The 21,630-nt window shown below is 39.3% G+C and overlaps 1 protein-coding gene across 1 annotated transcript; it reads left to right on the forward strand.

Moving 5' to 3' along the window:
- Positions 1 to 763: 763 nt before the first annotated feature.
- Positions 764 to 15,444, forward strand: LOC311113877 (uncharacterized protein; the record flags this gene model as incomplete). Its single annotated transcript, XM_084189162.1, has 4 exons — positions 764 to 773; positions 3,112 to 3,229; positions 14,251 to 14,414; positions 14,724 to 15,444. 4 exons carry the CDS (start codon positions 764 to 766, stop codon positions 15,326 to 15,328), a joined length of 897 nt encoding a protein of 298 aa, XP_084045288.1. The 3' UTR covers positions 15,329 to 15,444.
- Positions 15,445 to 21,630: the final 6,186 nt, after the last annotated feature.

Here is a 21,630-nt window from a genome sequence, read left to right on the forward strand (position 1 = left end):
ATTCTGGAACTATTTAGATTCTGGAACTATTCAGATTCTGAAACTATTCAGATTCTGGAACTATTTAGATTCTAGAACTATTCAGATTCTTGAACTATTCACATTCTGGAACTATACAGATTCTGGAACTATTCAGATTCTGGAACTATTCAGATTCTGGAACTATTCAGATTCTGGAACTATACAGATTCTGGAACTGTTTAGATTCTGGAACTATACAGATTCTGGAACTGTTTAGATTCTGGAACTATTTAGATTCTGGAACTATTTAGATTCTGGAACTATACAGATTCTGGAACTATTCAGATTCTGGAACTATACAGATTCTGGAACTATTCAGATTCTGGAACTATTCAGATTCTGGAACTATTTAGATTCTGGAACTATTTAGATTCTGGAACTATACAGATTCTGGAACTATACAGATTCTGGAACTATACAGATTCTGGAACTATACAGATTCTGGAACTATTCAGATTCTGGAACTATTCAGATTCTGGAACTATTTAGATTCTGGAACTATTTAGATTCTGGAACTATACAGATTCTGGAACTATTCAGATTCTGGAACTATTCAGATTCTGGAACTATTCAGATTCTGGAACTATTTAGATTCTGGGGAATTATATCAAATGAAATTAAACATGTGGACTGTTTCATCGTATTTTTGAAGTATCCAAAAAAAAAAACATTTCAATGTATTATACTCAAAATGTCAAGGGTTTGTCACACAGTTCCTTGACTGTTTAATGGTAAAGCAAGCATGTATCCAGGTAAGCATTGACAGATTCCAATGGCAAACATAAAGATGGCAGATTTCAGATATGACGTCATTGTTTTTTTCCACTGAGTTTGTAAACTACAATTCAATGTGCCAATAAATCAGCACAATACATTTTTTTTACTTCTTTATTTTTGGGGCGTCTTGAAGCTAAAATAGTTAATGACGACACTAAAAAAGGAGTAACGTGGAGGAATGTACAATACGGCCAACTTAGCAAAAAAAGGAATTAGTGGTAAGTGCAGAGGGCTGCCATCTCTATGCGTCTCCGCCATTGATATTGATGGTATAAAGGTACAAATATTATGAAAATTATAAAAATTTTGAAATCAGTCATGACAAATAAAGGGACATTCCGTATACAAATAAACAGTTTCCGTCCAACGTTATACACAATAAGCATTTATATAAAATGTTTCTAGTAATCCTGTTTACGGACTGATGGCTGATTCTGATAAATGCAGAAAATTGCCTTTTCAAAATAAAACCTCTACCACAGCGAGCATGTTATTTTTGTGAAGCATATTTTATTCTGAGTTCAGACATAGCTCAGTTGGTAGAGCATGGCGTTTGCAACGCCAGGGATGTGGGTTCGATTCCCACGGGGGGCCAGTGACTACAATGTAAATAACGTTTTTATGTGAAATTGACTTCTAAGACAATTTACATTGTTGTTCCCAACTCACTTAATTCACGCTAAACAGGGAGGCTCGCTTGGCTGGTGCTGGATCACATGATCAAATACATCACTGGATCTATCACCTGTTCTAATCACTGTTCAACTGAAGACCCATCTTAAATTAACCCCTTATGTACCATTCTAGCCCCATCTTAACTTAACCCCTTATGTACCATTCTAGCCCCATCTTAACTTAACCCCTTATGTACCATTCTAGACCCATCTTAACTTAACCCCTTATGTACCATTCTAGACCCATCTTAACTTAACCCCTTATGTACCATTCTAGCCCCATCTTAACTTAACCCCTTATGTACCATTCTAGCCCCATCTTAACTTAACCCCTTATGTACCATTCTAGACCCATCTAAACTTAACCCCTTATGTACCATTCTAGACCCATCTTAACTTAACCCCTTATGTACCATTCTAGACCCATCTTAACTTAACCCCTTATGTACCATTCTAGCCCCATCTTAACTTAACCCCTTATGTACCATTCTAGACCCATCTTAACTTAACCCCTTATGTACCATTCTAGACCCATCCTAACTTAACCCCTTATGTACCATTCTAGACCCATCTTAACTTAACCCCTTATGTACCATTCTAGACCCATCTTAACTTAACCCATTATGTACCATTCTAGCCCCATCTTAACTTAACCCCTTATGTACCATTCTAGACCCATCTAAACTTAACCCCTTATGTACCATTCTAGACCCATCCTAACTTAACCCCTTATGTACCATTCTAGACCCATCCTAACTTAACCCCTTATGTACCATTCTAGACCCATCTTAACTTAACCCCTTATGTACCATTCTAGCCCCATCTTAACTTAACCCCTTATGTACCATTCTAGCCCCATCTTAACTTAACCCCTTATGTACCATTCTAGACCCATCTTAACTTAACCCCTTATGTACCATTCTATCCCCATCTTAAATTAACCCCTTATGTACCATTCTAGCCCCACCTTAACTTAACCCATTATGTACCATTCTAGCACCATCTTAACTTAACCCCTTATGTACCATTCTACACCCATCTTAACTTAACCCCTTATGTACCATTCTAGCACCATCTTAACTTAACCCCTTATGTACCATTCTAGCACCATCTTAACTTAACCCCTTATGTACCATTCTAGCCCCATCTTAAATTAACCCCTTATGTACCATTCTAGCCCCATCTTAAATTAACCCCTTATGTACCATTCTAGCCCCACCTTAACTTAACCCCTTATGTACCATTCTAGCACCATCTTAACTTAACCCCTTATGTACCATTCTAGACCCATCAAATTAACCCCCTTATGTACCATTCTAGACCCATCTTAAATTAACCCCCTTATGTACCATTCTAGACCCATCTTATACTAACCCCCTTATGTACCATTCTAGCCCCATCTTAACTTAACCCCTTATGTACCATTCTAGCTCCATCTTAACTTAACCCCTTATGTACCATTCTAGACCCATTTTACAGGGATTACCCATGAGTCATGACTATCAACAAATCAGCATCCAGGATCCACATTTACGGTTTTATAATGAGGGATCTAGTCTGGATTAAACTTCATAGGAAGAAGAGCAGGAGATTTCATTTAGATATCTCTCTGTTTAACTAAATACTCTGTCTTTGGCAGGAGAGAGACCAGACTCTCATTCTGACAGACGCAAGAAGAGTTCTTCGGGGGAACCAGACCCAGAGACTCCCAAACCAGTGAGACGCCACCACTGCTCCCAGTGTAATATGAGTTTTAAGTGGTCATGGAACCTAAAAGAGCATGAGAGGAAACACACAGGAGAAAAGCCTTTCCAATGCTCCCAGTGTGGAAAGACATTTTCGAGATCACAGAACCTAAAAATACATCAGAGGACACATACAGGGGAGAAACCTTTTCTCTGCTCCCAGTGTGGAAAGTGTTTTACCCAGTTATGGAGCCTGAACAAACATAATAGAATACACACAGGAGAAAAGCCTTACCACTGTTCCCACTGTGGAAAGAATTTTAGGTTGTTAGATAAGCTGAAGGAACACGAGAGGACACACACAGGGGAGAAACCTTATCATTGCTCCCTTTGTGGAAAGAGATTTACCCAGTTAGCTAACCTAAAAGAGCATGAAAAGAAACACACTGCAGAAAAGCTTTTCAAATGTTCCCAGTGTGGAAAGAGATTTTCACAATCACAGGAACTAAAATCACACGAGAGGACACACACAGGGGAGAAACTTCACCACTGCTCCCAGTGTGGAAAGAGTTTTACGCAGTTAGGGAGCCTGAACAAACATAAGAGAATACACTCTGGAGAAAAGCCTTACCCCTGTGCACATTGTGGAAAGAGATTTTCACGCTCACAGGACCTAAAATCACACGAGAGGACACACACAGGGGAGAAACCTTACCATTGCTCCCTGTGTGGAAAGGATTTTACCCATTTAGGGAGCCTGAACAAACATAAGAATAGAATACACTCTGGAGTGAAGCCTTACCCATGTTCCCATTGCCTAATGAATTTCAGGTTGTTAAATAACCTTAAGGAGCATGAGAGGACACACACATCTTACCACGGTCCCCGTGGAAACGAGTTGACCAATTTAGGGAACCTATAAGATCATGCGAGGACACACAGGGGCCAAATCATGCAATCGCTCCCAGTGTGGAAAGAGTTTAAACCCAGTTAGGAAACCTGAAAAGGCACGTGGACATACACACACACACACAGGGGAGGATAAAGCTCACAGTTTGGAAAGAGTTTTAGTCAGGGAACCTAATTGTGGAAAGACATTTTCCCGGACAGAGGACTTGAAATCACATGACATAATAGAGAGGCTGTGTTCTGGCTGATGTTTGACTGTTATTTTATGCCACATTAAATCATATTGTTTAGATGAAATCTTACTCAAGAATAGAATAGGCTATTTTAGTTACTTCCTCTGGAGACATAGTATGTCTAAAATCAGATTACAATTTTAAAATATGTATTTTGTTTTGATTCTACATTTTGATATATTGGATAAAAGTATGAACCTTTTTTAGATGTTTTATTATATGATTTGGTTATTTTAAAATGTAAATTGTTAATTGGATGAATATTGTGTGTATTTCTTGATTCTAACCTTGAAACCTCATGAAATGTAGTTTGTTTGGTTTCATTGAGTTAATTTGTGTACTAGTCTCCAAGCTAAAGGTGTAATGCACATGTGATAATGATCTGATAAGTTGTTAACATGAAAAACATTCACTACCTCATGAATGTTCCCATCAGTATTATTCCACCATGTCGGGAGACAACACCGGTGCTGATTTGTAAAACACATTTGATTTCATGCAACATTTTTATCTGAATAAAAATAAAATGAGTATATTTTAAACCGTGTTAAGCCACTAATGGACATTCATTATATACATCTATGGACTTACAGAAATGAGCTCTTCTGATTGGGTGAGTGGATGGCTGGAAGGTTGATAACACAACGTGTCAGTCAGAACATCAGGAGAGCTCTTCTGATTGGGTGAATGGATGGCTGGAAGGTAGATGACACAAAGTGTCAGTCAGAACACAAGGAGAGGGTTTTGAGAGCCTTTGACCTTTTATATTTAAATCAGTTTGCTTCTTTAGTCCATTTTCTAGTGCCTTCAGATGGTATTCATACCCCTTGACTTATTCCACAATTTGGTTGTTACAACCTGTATTCAAAATAAATTAAATTATTTGTACATGGTTTTTAGAAGTTTTGCTAATTTTTAATTTAAGGTGACAGTGACACCATTCCATACCGCCTTGCACACACTTGTCTATATCTAGCTGATCCAGGGTGTAATCATTAGTCCATCAGTTGCAGACGAGAATCTTTCAACAGACTCATCGGAATGAACACACCCCTGATCACCCGCACACACAGTTCACTTTCATAGCAGCCGCATACAAACAGCATGATCCCTTTCATAGCAGCCACATACAAACAGCATGATCCCTTTCATAGCAGCCACATACAAACAGCATGATCCCTTTCATAGCAGCCACATACAAACAGCATGATCCCTTTCATAGCAGCCACATACAAACAGCATGATCACCAGTTCCCTTTCATAGCAGCCGCATACAAACAGCATGATCACTTTGCTCATGGTATAGGTCCTTCTCACATCTACGTGTTCTCCTCCTCTCACCTCTTCCCTTACCTTGTGGACTTCAATGCACAACACATCAGCTGTATATGACCAGGCGGAAAAACCTTTCCAAGCCAAACCATATCATAACCGCTAACCGCTACACACAGCCTACATTGTTGTCACCATATTAGCTAAAGTAATGTTATAGTCAACATAGCTAATAGAACTACACTATTATCCCCCCAAAAATGACTGTAGGTTCTTGAACAGACTATGAGGTACGTTTTGGTTTGCTCCAGTTGGTGGGTGTGGCTAGAGGCTAAGGCATTCTGGGCCGTTTTTTCACTACCTTGACATTTTTGTCTTCTACAGCGGTCCTCCTTTATGGTTATGGGTTCAGCTGTATAGGATAATCCAGTGCTTTATGGTTATGGGTTCAGCTGTATAGGATAATCCAGTGCTTTATGGTTATTGGTTCAGCTGTATAGGATAATCCAGTGCTTTATGGTTATGGGTTCAGCTGTATAGGATAATCCAGTGCTTTATGGTTATGGGTTCAGCTGTATAGGATAATCCAGTGCTTTATGGTTATTGGTTCAGCTGTATAGGATAATCCAGTGCTTTATGGTTATGGGTTCAGCTGTATAGGATAATCCAGTGCTTTATGGTTATGGGTTCAGCTGTATAGGATAATCCAGTGCTTTATGGTTACGGTTCAGCTGTATAGGATAATCCAGTGCTTTATGGTTATGGGATCAGCTGTATAGGATAATCCAGTGCTTTATGGTTATGGGTTCAGCTGTATAGGATAATCCAGTGCTTTATGGTTATGGGTTCAGCTGTATAGGATAATCCAGTGCTTTATGGTTATGGGTTCAGCTGTATAGGATAATCCAGTGCGGGTTCAGCTGTATAGGATAATCCAGTGCTTTATGGTTATGGGTTCAGCTGTATAGGATAATCCAGTGCTTTATGGTTATGGGTTCAGCTGTATAGGATAATCCAGTGCTTTATGGTTATGGGTTCAGCTGTATAGGATAATCCAGTGCTTTATGGTTATGGGTTCAGCTGTATAGGATAATCCAGTGCTTTATGGTTATGGGTTCAGCTGTATAGGATAATCCAGTGCTTTATGGTTATGGGTTCAGCTCTATAGGATAATCCAGTGCTTTATGGTTATGGTTCAGCTGTATAGGATAATCCAGTGCTTTATGGTTATGGGTTCAGCTGTATAGGATAATCCAGTGCTTTATGGTTATGGTTCAGCTGTATAGGATAATCCAGTGCTTTATGGTTATGGGTTCAGCTGTATAGGATAATCCAGTGCTTTATGGTTATGGGTTCAGCTGTATAGGATAATCCAGGACTTTATGGTTATGGTTCAGCTGTATAGGATAATCCAGTGCTTTATGGTTATGGGTTCAGCTGTATAGGATAATCCAGTGCTTTATGGTTATGGGTTCAGCTGTATAGGATCATCCAGTGCTTTATGGTTATGGGTTCAGATGTATAGGATAATCCATTATGGTTATGGGTTCAGCTGTATAGGATAATCCAGTGCTTTATGGTTATGGGGTCAGCTGTATAGGATAATCCAGTGCTTTATGGTTATGGGTTCAGCTCTATAGGATAATCCAGTGCTTTATGGTTATGGGTTCAGCTGTATAGGATAATCCAGTGCTTTATGGTTATGGGTTCAGCTGTATAGGATAATCCAGTGCTTTATGGTTATGGGATCAGCTGTATAGGATAATCCAGTGCTTTATGGTTATGGGTTCAGCTGTATAGGATAAACCAGTGCTTTATGGTTATGGGTTCAGCTGTATAGGATAATCCAGTGCTTTATGGGTTCAGGACACTCAGCTAAAAGCAGTAGAATGTCACAACACACTTTGGAGACATTTACAGTATATATTGATTATGTGTCATAACCTACTAACCTTTCGGTTACTGGCACAACGCTCTTAACCACTAAGCTACCTGCCGCCCCAAAGTCTCGTCTAACGCTTGTTTCTTGGTGAACAATTTACTTTCCATATTTCTTCATGCACAATACAAACAAAAAAACATGATGGGTGATTGGGCGGGGGGTTCGCACATTGTAGTCGCTGGTTCTAATCCCCGAGCCGAGACGGTGAAAAATCTGCCGACGTGCCCTTGAGCAAGGCACTTAACCCTAATTGCTCCTGTAAGTCGCTATCGGTTTAGTTTCTAACCAAGCACACTGGTTGTTCATTCTGTTGGTTTAGTTTCTAACCAAACACACTGGTTGTTCATTCTATTGGTATAGTTTCTAGCCAAACACACTGGTTGATCAATTGATAATGATGGTAAAACTAACTCAAAAAGGGCACTAAAATGATCAGGGTGAAATAAACGGTAAATCCAAAGGTATAAATCATGAAGTGAAAAGGTATAAATCATTCTACACCCATCTTAACTTAACCCCTTATGTACCATTTATGTACCATTCTAGCCCCATCTTAAATTAACCCCTTATGTACCATTCTAGCCCCATCTTAACTTAACCCCTTATGTACCGTTCTAGCCCCATCTTAACTTAACCCCTTATGTACCATTCTAGCTGCATTTTGTACCATTCTAGCCCCATCTTAACTTAACCCCTTATGTACCTTTCTAGCCCCATCTTAACTTAACCCCTTATGTACCTTTCTAGCCCCATCTTAACTTAACCCATTATGTACCATTCTAGTAGCAAACCAAGAATTGGCCACTAGGTGTCATTATAGTAATTAAAGCGATTCCATATAAATAAACATGTTCCATATATTTATATTCAGTCGTAAATCACCAAAATAAATTCTATACATATTTTATTTTACATACAAACCAACTGCTAGCAGATTCTGGAACTATACAGATTCTGGAACTATACAGATTCTGGAACTATACAGATTCTGGAACTATTCAGATTCTGGAACTATACAGATTCTGGAACTATTTAGATTCTGGAAATCTACAGATTCTGGAACTATTCAGATTCTGGAACTATACAGATTCTGGAACTATACAGATTCTGGAACTATTCAGATTCTGGAACTATACAGATTCTGGAACTATACAGATTCTGGAACTATTCAGATTCTGGAACTATTCAGATTCTGGAACTATACAGATTCTGGAACTATACAGATTCTAGAACTATACAGATTCTGGAACTATTCAGATTCTGGAACTATACAGATTCTGGAACTATACAGATTCTGGAACTATTCAGATTCTGGAACTATACAGATTCTGGAACTATTCAGATTCTGGATCTATACAGATTCTGGAACTATACAGATTCTGGAACTATACAGATTCTGGAACTATACAGATTCTGGAACTATACAGATTCTGGAACTATACAGATTCTGGAACTATTCAGATTCTGGAACTATTCAGATTCTGGAACTATTTAGATTCTGGAACTATACAGATTCTGGAACTATTTAGATTCTGGAAATCTACAGATTCTGGAACTATTCAGATTCTGGAACTATACAGATTCTGGAACTATACAGATTCTGGAACTATTCAGATTCTGGAACTATTCAGATTCTGGAACTATACAGATTCTGGAACTATACAGATTCTGGAACTATACAGATTCTGGAACTATTCAGATTCTGGAACTATACAGATTCTGGAACTATTCAGATTCTGGAACTATACAAATTCTGGAACTATACAGATTCTGGAACTATACAGATTCTGGAACTATACAGATTCTGGAACTATTTAGATTCTGGAACTATTTAGATTCTGGAACTATACAGATTCTGGAACTATACAGATTCTGGAACTATTTAGATTCTGGAACTATTTAGATTCTGGAACTATTTAGATTCTGGAACTATACAGATTCTGGAACTATACAGATTCTGGAACTATTCAGATTCTGGATCTATTCAGATTCTGGAACTATTCAGATTCTGGAACTATTCAGATTCTGGAACTATTTAGATTCTGGAACTATACAGATTCTGGAACTATTCAGATTCTGGATCTATACAGATTCTGGAACTATACAGATTCTGGAACTATACAGATTCTGGATCTATACAGATTCTGGAACTATTCAGATTCTGGATCTATACAGATTCTGGAACTATACAGATTCTGGAACTATACAGATTCTGGATCTATACAGATTCTGGAACTATTCAGATTCTGGAACTATACAGATTCTGGACCTATACAGATTCTGGAACTATACAGATTCTGGAACTATACAGATTCTGGAACTATACAGATTCTGGAACTATTCAGATTCTGGAACTATTCAGATTCTGGAACTATTCAGATTCTGGAACTATTTAGATTCTGGAACTATACAGATTCTGGACCTATACAGATTCTGGAACTATACAGATTCTGGAACTATACAGATTCTGGAACTATACAGATTCTGGAACTATTCAGATTCTGGAACTATTCAGATTCTGGAACTATTCAGATTCTGGAACTATTTAGATTCTGGAACTATACAGATTCTGGAACTATTCAGATTCTGGATCTATACAGATTCTGGAACTATACAGATTCTGGACCTATACAGATTCTGGAACTATTCAGATTCTGGAACTATACAGATTCTGGAACTATACAGATTCTGGAACTATTTAGATTCTGGAACTATACAGATTCTGGAACTATTCAGATTCTGGAACTATTCAGATTCTGGAACTATTCAAATTCTTGAACTATACAGATTCTTGAACTATACAGATTCTTGAACTATACAGATTCTGGAACTATACAGATTCTGGAACTATTTAGATTCTGGAACTATACAGATTCTGGAACTATTCAGATTCTGGAACTATTTAGATTCTGGAACTATTTAGATTCTGGAACTATTTCGATTCTGGAACTATTCAGAGTCTGGAACTATTTAGAGTCTGGAACTATACAGATTCTGGAACTATACAGATTCTGGAACTATTCAGATTCTGGAACTATTCAAATTCTTGAACTATACAGATTCTTGAACTATACAGATTCTGGAACTATACAGATTCTGGAACTATTTAGATTCTGGAACTATACAGATTCTGGAACTATTCAGATTCTGGAACTATTTAGATTCTGGAACTATTTAGATTCTGGAACTATTTCGATTCTGGAACTATTTCGATTCTGGAACTATTCAGAGTCTGGAACTATTTAGAGTCTGGAACTATACAGATTCTGGAACTATTCAGATTCTGGAACTATTTAGATTCTGGGGAATTATATCAAATGAAATTCAACACGTGGACTGTTTCAACTTATTTCTGAAGTCTCCAAAAAAACAAACATTTCAATTTATTATACTAAAAATGTCAAGGGTTTGTCACACAGTTCCTTAACTGTTTAATGGTAAAGCAAGCATTTATCCAGGTAAGCATTGACAGATTCCAATGGCAAACATAAAGATGGCAGAATTCAGATATGACGTCATTGTTTTTTTCCACTGAGTTTGTAAACTACAATTCAATGTGCCAATAAATCAGCACAATAAACTTTTTTAACTTCTTTATTTTTGGGGCGTCTTGAAGCTAAAATAGTTAATGACGACACTAAAAAAGGAGTAACGTGGAGGAATGTACAATACGGCCAACTTAGCAAAAAAAGGAATTAGTGGTAAGTGCAGAGGGCTGCCATCTCTATGCGTCTCCGCCATTGATATTGATGGTATTAAGGTACAAATATTATGAAAATTATAAAAATCTTGAAATCAGTCATGAAAAATAAAGGGACATTCCGTATACAAATAAACAGTTTCCGTCCAACGTTATCCACAATAAGCATTTATATAAAATGTTTCTAGTAATCCTGTTTACGGACTGATGGCTGATTCTGATAAATGCAGAAAATTGCCTTTTCAAAATAAAACCTCTACCACAGCGAGCATGTTATTTTTGTGAAGCATATTTTATTCTGAGTTCAGACATAGCTCAGTTGGTAGAGCATGGCGTTTGCAACGCCAGGGTTGTGGGTTCGATTCCCACGGGGGGCCAGTGACTACAATGTAAATAACGTTTTTATGTGAAATTGACTTCTAAGACAATTTACATTGTTGTTCCCAACTCACTTCATTCACGCTAAACAGGGAGGCTCGCTTGGCTGGTGCTGGATCACATGATCAAATACATCACTGGATCTATCACCTGTTCTAATCACTGTTCAACTGAAGACCCATCTTAACTTAACCCCTTATGTACCATTCTAGCCCCATCTTAACTTAACCCCTTATGTACCATTCTAGACCCATCTTAACTTAACCCCTTATGTACCATTCTAGCCCCATCTTAACTTAACCCCTTATGTACCATTCTAGACCCATCTTAACTTAACCCCTTATGTACCATTCTAGACCCATCTTAACCCCTTATGTACCATTCTAGACCCATCTTAACTTAACCCCTTATGTACCATTCTAGACCCATCTTAACTTAACCCCTTATGTACCATTCTAGCCCCATCTTAACTTAACCCCTTATGTACCATTCTAGCCCCATCTTAACTTAACCCCTTATGTACCATTCTAGACCCATCTTAACTTAACCCCTTATGTACCATTCTAGACCCATCTTAACTTAACCCCTTATGTACCATTCTAGACCAATCTTAACCCCTTATGTACCATTCTAGCCCCATCTAAACCCCTTATGTACCATTCTAGCCCCATCTTAAATTAACCCCTTATGTACCATTCTAGCCCCATCTAAACCCCTTATGTACCATTCTAGCCCCATCTTAAATTAACCCCTTATGTACCATTCTAGCCCCATCTTAACTTAACCCCTTATGTACCATTCTAGCCCCATCTTAACTTAACCCCTTATGTACCATTCTAGACCAATCTTAACTTAACCCCTTATGTACCATTCTAGACCCATCTTAACTTAACCCCTTATGTACCATTCTAGACCCATCTTAACTTAACCCCTTATGTACCATTCTAGCCCCATCTTAACTTAACCCCTTATGTACCATTCTAGCCCCATCTTAACTTAACCCCTTATGTACTATTCTAGACCCATCTTAACTTAACCCCTTATGTACCATTCTAGCCCCACCTTAACTTAACCCCTTATGTACCATTCTAGACCCATCTTAACTTAACCCCTTATGTACTATTCTAGACCCATCTTAACTTAACCCCTTATGTACCATTCTAGCCCCATCTTAACTTAACCCCTTATGTACCATTCTAGCCCCATCTAAACCCCTTATGTACCATTCTAGCCCCATCTTAAATTAACCCCTTATGTACCATTCTAGACCCATCTTAACTTAACCCTGTATGTACCATTCTAGCCCCATCTTCACTTAACCCCTTATGTACCATTCTAGCCCCACCTTAACTTAACCCCTTATGTACCATTCTAGACCCATCTTAACTTAACCCCTTATGTACTATTCTAGACCCATCTTAACTTAACCCCTTATGTACCATTCTAGCCCCATCTTAACTTAACCCCTTATGTACCATTCTAGCCCCATCTAAACCCCTTATGTACCATTCTAGACCCATCTTCACTTAACCCCTTATGTACCATTCTAGCCCCACCTTAACTTAACCCTGTATGTACCATTCTAGCCCCACCTTAACTTAACCCCGTATGTACCATTCTAGCCCCATCTTAACTTAACCCCTTATGTACCATTCTAGACCCATCTTCACTTAACCCCTTATATACCATTCTAGCCCCATCTTAACTTAACCCCTTATGTACCATTCTAGCCCCATCTTAACTTAACCCCTTATGTACCATTCTAGCCCCACCTTAACTTAACCCCTTATGTACCATTCTAGCCCCATCTTAACTTAACCCCTTATATACCATTCTAGCCCCATCTTAACTTAACCCCTTATATACCATTCTAGCCCCATCTTAACTTAACCCCTTATGTACCATTCTAGCCCCATCTTAACTTAACCCCTTATGTACCATTCTAGCCCCATCTTAACTTAACCCCTTATGTACCATTCTAGCCCCATCTTAACTTAACCCCTTATGTACTATTCTAGCCCCACCTTAACTTAACCCCTTATGTACCATTCTAGCCCCATCTTAACTTAACCCCTTATGTACCATTCTAGCCCCATCTTAACTTAACCCCTTATGTACCATTCTAGCCCCATCTTAACTTAACCCCTTATGTACCATTCTAGACCCATCTTAACTTAACCCCTTATGTACCATTCTAGCCCCATCTTAACTTAACCCCTTATGTACCATTCTAGACCCATCTTAAATTAACCCCCTTATGTACCATTCTAGACCCATCTTATACTAACCCCCTTATGTACCATTCTAGCCCCATCTTAACTTAACCCCTTATCTACCATTCTAGACCCATCTTAACTTAACCCCTTATGTACCATTCTAGACCCATTTTACAGGGATTACCCATGAATCATGACTATCAACAAATCAGCATCCAGGATCCACATTTATGGTTTTATAATGAGGGATCTAGTCTGGATTAAACTTCATAGGAAGAAGAGCAGGAGATTTCATTTAGATATCTCTCTGTTTAACTAAATACTCTGTCTTTGGCAGGAGAGAGACCAGACTCTCATTCTGACAGACGCAAGAAGAGTTCTTCGGGGGAACCAGACCCAGAGACGGCCAAACCAGTGAGACGACACCACTGCTCCCAGTGTAGTTTGAGTTTTAAGTGGTTATGGAAGCTTATACAGCATGAGGGGACACACACAGGTGAGAAACCACACTACTGCTCCCAGTGTGGAAAGAGATTTACCCTGTTAGGGAACCTGAAAAAGCATAAAGGAATACACACAGGAGAAAAGCCTTTCCAATGTTCCCAGTGTGGAAAGAGATTTTCACGATCAGAGCACCTAAAATCACATGGTAGGACACACACTAGGGAGAAACCACACCACTGCTCCCAGTGTGGAAAGAGATTTGCCCAGTTAGGGAGCCTGAAAAAGCATAAAGGAATACACACAGGAGAAAAGCCTTTCCAATTTTCCCAGTGTGGAAAGAGATTTTCAGGTTTACAGCACCTAAAATCACATGAGAGGACGCACACAGGGGAGAAACCACACCATTGTGCCCTGTGTGGAAAGGATTTTACCCAGTTAGGGAACCTAAAAACGCATGAGATGAAACACACAGGCGAAAAGCCTTTCCAATGTTCCCAGTGTGGAAAAAGATTTTCACGATCACAGGAACTAAAATCACATGAGAGGACACACACGGGGGATAAACCACACCACTGCTCCCATTGTGGAAAGGGTTTTACCCATTTAGGGAACCTGAACAAACATAAGAGAATACACTCTGGAGAAAAGCCTTACCACTGCGCCCAGTGTGGAAAGCGTTTTACCCAGTTAGGGAACCTGAACAACCATAAAATAATACACACAGAAGAAAAGCCTTTCCAATGTTCCCAGTGTGGAAAGAGATTTACCCTGTTAGGGAACCTGAAAAAGCATAAAGGAATACACACAGGAGAAAAGCCTTTCCAATGTTCCCAGTGTGGTAAGAGATTTTCACGATCAGAGCACCTAAAATCACATGGTAGGACACACACTGGAGAGAAACCACACCACTGCTCCCAGTGTGGAAAAAGATGTTCAGGTTTACAGCACCTAAAATCACATGAGAGGACGCACACAGGGGAGAAACCGCACCACTGCTCCCATTGTGAAAAGAGTTTTACCCAGTTAGGAAGCCTGAACAAACATAAGAAGAGAATACACTCTGGAGAGAAATCTTAACATACTTTCCTGGACAGAGGACCTTAAATCACATGACAGAATAGAGAGGCTGTGTTCTGACTTATTTATTTATTTTTAAATGAAATCACATTGTTTATGATATTGTCCCCTGTAGCTCAGTTGGTAGAGCATGGCGCTTTCAACGCCAGGGTTGTGGGTTCTTTTCCCACGGGGGGGCCAGTATGAAAATGTATTGACTCACTAACTGTAAGGCTCTGGATAAGAGCATCTGCTAAAATGACTAAAATGTAAAAAATTTGAAATCTTACTCAGAAATAGGCTTACTTTTGTTTGAGTTTTTTCCTCTCGAGACATGATCACGTCTAAAATCAAATGACAATTTTAAAAAGTTTAATTTGGATTGATGGAATGCAAGTACTGTATGAACCGTCAGATGTTCATTATATGATTTGGATATTTAAAACATGTAAATGATTAAATTGATGAATCCAATGTGTATTTCTTGATTTTAACCTTGAAACCTCTTTCAGTTAGTTATTGTGTTTCGTTGACTTCATCTGTGTTCTAGTTTTCAAGCTAAAGATGGATGGAAACTACCTCATGAATGTTCATTATATACATCTACATGATGTATTGTTACACCATGTAGGAGCAGTATAGACCTAGTCTGTTCATTATATACATCTATATGATGTATTGTTACACCATGTAGGAGCAGTATAGACCTAGTCTGTTCATTATATACATCTATATGATGTATTGTTACACCATGTAGGAGCAGTATAGACCTAGTCTGTTCATTATATACATCTATATGATGTATTGTTACACCATGTAGGAGCAGTATAGATCTAGTCTGTTCATTATATACATCTACATGATGTATTGTTACACCCTGTAGGAGCAGTATAGATCTAGTCTGTTCATTATATACATCTATATGATGTATTGTTACACCATGTAGGAGCAGTATAGATCTAGTCTGTTCATTATATACATCTATATGATGTATTGTTACACCATGTAGGAGCAGTATAGACCTAGTCTGTTCATTATATACATCTATATGATGTATTGTTACACCATGTAGGAGCAGTATAGACCTAGTCTGTTCATTATATACATCTATGTGTTGTTACATGTAGGAGCAGTATAGACCTAGTCTGTTCATTATATACATCTATGTGTTGTTACATGTAGGAGCAGTATAGACCTAGTCTGTTCATTATATACATCTACATGATGTATTGTTACACCATGTAGGAGCAGTATAGACCTAGTCTGTTCATTATATACATCTACATGATGTATTGTTACACCATGTAGGAGCAGGATAGACCTAGTCTGTTCATTATATACATCTATATGATGTATTGTTACACCATGTAGGAGCAGTATAGACCTAGTCTGTTCATTATATACATCTATATGATGTATTGTTACACCATGTAGGAGCAGTATAGACCTAGTCTGTTCATTATATACATCTATATGATGTATTGTTACACCATGTAGGAGCAGTATAGACCTAGTCTGTTCATTATATACATCTACATGATGTATTGTTACACCATGTAGGAGCAGTATAGACCTAGTCTGTTCATTATATACATCTATATGATGTATTGTTACACCATGTAGGAGCAGTATAGACCTAGTCTGTTCATTATATACATCTATATGATGTATTGTTACACCATGTAGGAGCAGTATAGACCTAGTCTGTTCATTATATACATCTATATGATGTATTGTTACACCATGTAGGAGCAGTATAGACCTAGTCTGTTCATTATATACATCTATATGATGTATTGTTACACCATGTAGGAGCAGTATAGACCTAGTCTGTTCATTATATACATCTATATGATGTATTGTTACACCATGTAGGAGCAGTATAGACCTAGTCTGGTCATTATATACATCTATATGATGTATTGTTACACCATGTAGGAGCAGTATAGACCTAGTCTGTTCATTATATACATCTATATGATGTATTGTTACACCATGTAGGAGCAGTATAGACCTAGTCTGTTCATTATATACATCTATGTGTTGTTACATGTAGGAGCAGTATAGACCTAGTCTGTTCATTATATACATCTATGTGTTGTTACATGTAGGAGCATGTAACAACATGGTAGCTCAGCTGGTAGAGCACGGCGCTTGTAACGCCAAGGTAGTGGGTTCGATCCCCGGGACCACCCATACACAAAAATGTATGCACGCACGACTGTAAGTCGCTTTGGATAAAAGCGTCTGCTAAATGGCATATTATATATTATATTATATTATAAAAAGCTAGATGCTTATTTTGATACTGTCTGTCTGTTTGTTTGACTGACTGACTGAATAAGAAATTGCCTTAAATACAGATGTAAAACATTTATTCTCACTCATTAAAAATCTTCACTAATCAATCAACATTTAGTACGTCTCAGTATAATATTGTTGGCTATTTAGTTAAAAGAAAAACAGCTTTAGGTCCATCAATTTCTGGTTCAGTAGCTTCAGCCCAACATCACAAGTGCCTGAATTATTTATTTCCACCATTGCACTGTATACACAGAGAACCAGCATCATAGACACAAAAAACCCTGCATCATAGACACAGCAAACCAGCATCATAGACACAGCAAACCAGCATCATAGACACAGAAAACCAGCATCATAGACACAGAAAACCAGCATCATAGACACAGAAAACCAGCATCATAGACACAGAGAACCAGCATCATAGACACAGAGAACCAGCATCATAGACACAGAAAACCCTGCATCATAGACACATCATAGACACAGAAAACCAGCATCATAGACACAGAAAACCAGCATCATAGACACAGAAAACCAGCATCATAGACACAGAGAACCAGCATCATAGACACAAAAAACCCTGCATCATAGACACAGCAAACCAGCATCATAGACACAGCAAACCAGCATCATAGACACAGAAAACCAGCATCATAGACACAGAAAACCAGCATCATAGACACAGAGAACCAGCATCATAGACACAGAGAACCAGCATCATAGACACAGAAAACCCTGCATCATAGACACAGAAAACCAGCATCATAGACACAGAAAACCAGCATCATAGACACAGAAAACCAGCATCATAGACACAGAAAACCCTGCATCATAGACACAGAAAACCAGCATCATAGACACAGAAAACCAGCATCATAGAAACAGAAAACAAGCATCATAGACACAGAAAACCAGCATCATGGACACAGAGAACCAGCATCATAGACACATAGAACCTGCATCATACAGTGCATTCCAGGCTCTGTCGCAGCTGGCCGCGACCAGGAGACTCATGGGCGGGCGCACAATTGGCCCAGCGTCGTCCAGGGTAGGGGAGGGAATGGTCGGCAGGGATGTAGCTCAGTTGATAGAGCATGGCATTTGCAACGCCAGGGTTGTGGGTTCGTTTCCCACGGGGGGCCAGTATATAAAAAATATATATATATGTATTCACTAACTGTAAGTCGCTCTGGATAAGAGTGTCTGCTAAATGACTCAAATGTAAATGTAAATGAAAGGATTCAGTCCTCTACCCTTTTCCAACATGTTGTTACATTACAGCCTTATTCTAAAACGGGTTAAATTGGGGGTTTTCCTCATTAATCTACACATAATATCCCATAATGACAAAGCAAAACGTTTTTTTTTTCTTCAAATTTTTAAAAACAGAAATACCTTATTTACATAATAAGTATTCAGACCCTTTGCTATGAGACTCGAAATTGAACTCAGGTGCTTCCTGTTTCCATTGACCATCCTTGAAATTTTTCTACGACTTCATTAGAGTCCATCTGTGTTAAATTCAATTGATTGGACATGATTTGGAAAGGCACACACCTGTCTATGTAATGTTGCACAGTTGACAGTGCATGTCAGAGTAAAAACCAAGCCATGAGGTCGAAGGAAATGTCAAACTGAGCAATCGGGGGAGAAGGGCCTTGGTCAGGGAGGTGACCAAGAACCCGATGGTCACTCTGACAGAGTTCCTCTGTGGAGATGGGAGAACCTTCCAGAAGGACTCCCCAAATACAGGTAAGCTTGTAGCGTCATACCCAATAAAACTAGAGGCTGTAATCGCTGCCAAAGGTGCTTCAACAAAGTACTGAGTAAAGGGTCTGAATACTTACAGTACCAGTCAAAAGTTTGGACACACCTACTCATTCAAGAGTTTTTCTTTATTTGTTACTATTTTCTACATTGCAGAATAATAGTGAAGTCATCAAAACTATGAAATACAATTTGTTGTATATACCTTTTGATTATGGATCCCGCAATGCTGTTAGCCACAGTTGCTGTGACCGCTACTATCTGTCCCGGGATCCTGCCAAAACGTCTCAAGTTGTTTGCCGTAGCTAGCTACTAGCCTAGCTGGTAGCTATCAAGCTAGCAGGGTTTTTCCACGAACAGCTTGAACACAGCCCGCTGCGCGGTTAGCCCTTGGTGGCTGGGACCGCGGAGGTGTCCCACGCTAATTGTGGCTGTATTCCCTGCTACCTGACCTGGCTGAAACTGCGTTGTATAGCTACCAACATTAGCCGATGCTGCTACCAACAGCAGGACGTGCAAAGACGATGCTTTCGTTTTCACCGCTCTGAGAGGATTTAAAGGAGGACACATCTTTTTAGTTTTCGCCATTTTTGTGTGTTATTTTTTTTTTTAGAATTCCCTGTAAGGAGAGAGACGAGGAAGCCCAGAAATCCTAGCTGGCCGGCCGTCTCAAATGGAGGACGCTATTGGACGTTTTCAACGCTGCAGGAGCTGTGTTTGTTTTGCTTTATTCCGGGACAATGTGGACCGCCCGGACTTTCAATGTATTAACTGTTTGCTTGCAGAGAACTACAGGGGCGAAGTGGCTACTCTTAGCAAACAAGTGGCAAACTTACACATTTACATTTTAGTCATTTAGCAGACGCTCTTATCCAGAGCGACTTACAGTTAGTGCATACATTATTTATTTTTTCATACCCCCTGTGGGAATTGAACCCACAACCCTGGCGTTGCAAACGCCATGCTCTATCAACTGAGCTACATCCCTGCCGGCCATTCCTTCCCCTACCCTGGACGACGCTGGGCCAATTGTGCGCCGCCCCATGGGTCTCCCGGTCACGGTCGGCTACGACAGAGCCTGGATTCGAACCAGGATCTCTAGTGGCACAGCTACTGGGGAATCCTCCACAAGCTACTGGGGATAATAGCGGACAGTACTGCCACTCCTATTTGCCATCTCTTCAATCTAAGCTTACAAAAAAGTGTGTGCCCTCAGGCCTGGAGGGAAGCAAAAGTCATTCCGCTACCCAAGAATAGTAAAGCCCCATTTACTGGCTCAAATAGCCGACCAATCAGCCTGTTGCTAAACCTTAGTAAACTTTTGGAAAAAATGGTATTTTACAGTAAATAAATTAACAACAGACTTTCAGCTTATAGGGAAATTGATAATAGAAAGACGGTGGCTTGTTAGACCTGGAAATATCACATTTACATAAGTACTCAGATCCTTTACTCAGTACTTTGTTGAAGCACCTTTGGCAGCGATTACAGCCTTGAGTCTTCTTGGGTATGACCCTACAAGCTTGGAACACCTGTATTTGGGGAGTTTCTCCCATTCTTCTCTGCAGATCCTCTCAAGCTCTGTCAGGTTGGATGGGGAGAGTCGCTGCACAGCTGTTTTCAGGTCTCTCCAGAGATGTTAGTTCGTGTTCATTTCCGGGCTCTGGCTGGGCCATTCAAAGACATTCAGAGACTTGTCCAAAACAGTTTGGACCTACTCAGTACTGGTACACCATGTAGGAGCAGTTTGGACCTACTCAGTACCGGTACACCATGTAGGAGCAGTTTGGACCTACTCAGTACTGTTACACCATGTAGGAGCAGTTTGGACCTACTCAGTACTGGTACACCATGTAGGAGCAGTTTGGACCTACTCAGTACCGGTACACCATGTAGGAGCAGTTTGGACCTACTCAGTACTGGTACACCATGTAGGAGCAGTTTGGACCTAGCTGCCTTAGTATGGTAGGTTGTTTTAAATTCTCACTCATTAAAGATATTCATTAATCAACACATGCTTCTCTTTGTACGTCTCAATATAATATTATTTAATGAAATAAATGAAAAATCAACTTTTTGTCTCAAAATAAAATGAACATTTCCCTTGACTGTATTACCCTCCCCACCCAGCAGATGGCGATGTGCCTGTTTCAGGCGATGCTGCCAGTGTGACGTATAATCTAGTGGACGGGACGCTTCTTCAACAACAACAGCTAGTCAATCACCTCCGTAGCTTCATAGCCAAAAAAACA

Source organism: Coregonus lavaretus (genome assembly GCF_964263955.1).
Source record: "Coregonus lavaretus genome assembly, contig: HAP1_SCAFFOLD_672, whole genome shotgun sequence".
NCBI lineage: Eukaryota > Metazoa > Chordata > Actinopteri > Salmoniformes > Salmonidae > Coregonus > Coregonus lavaretus.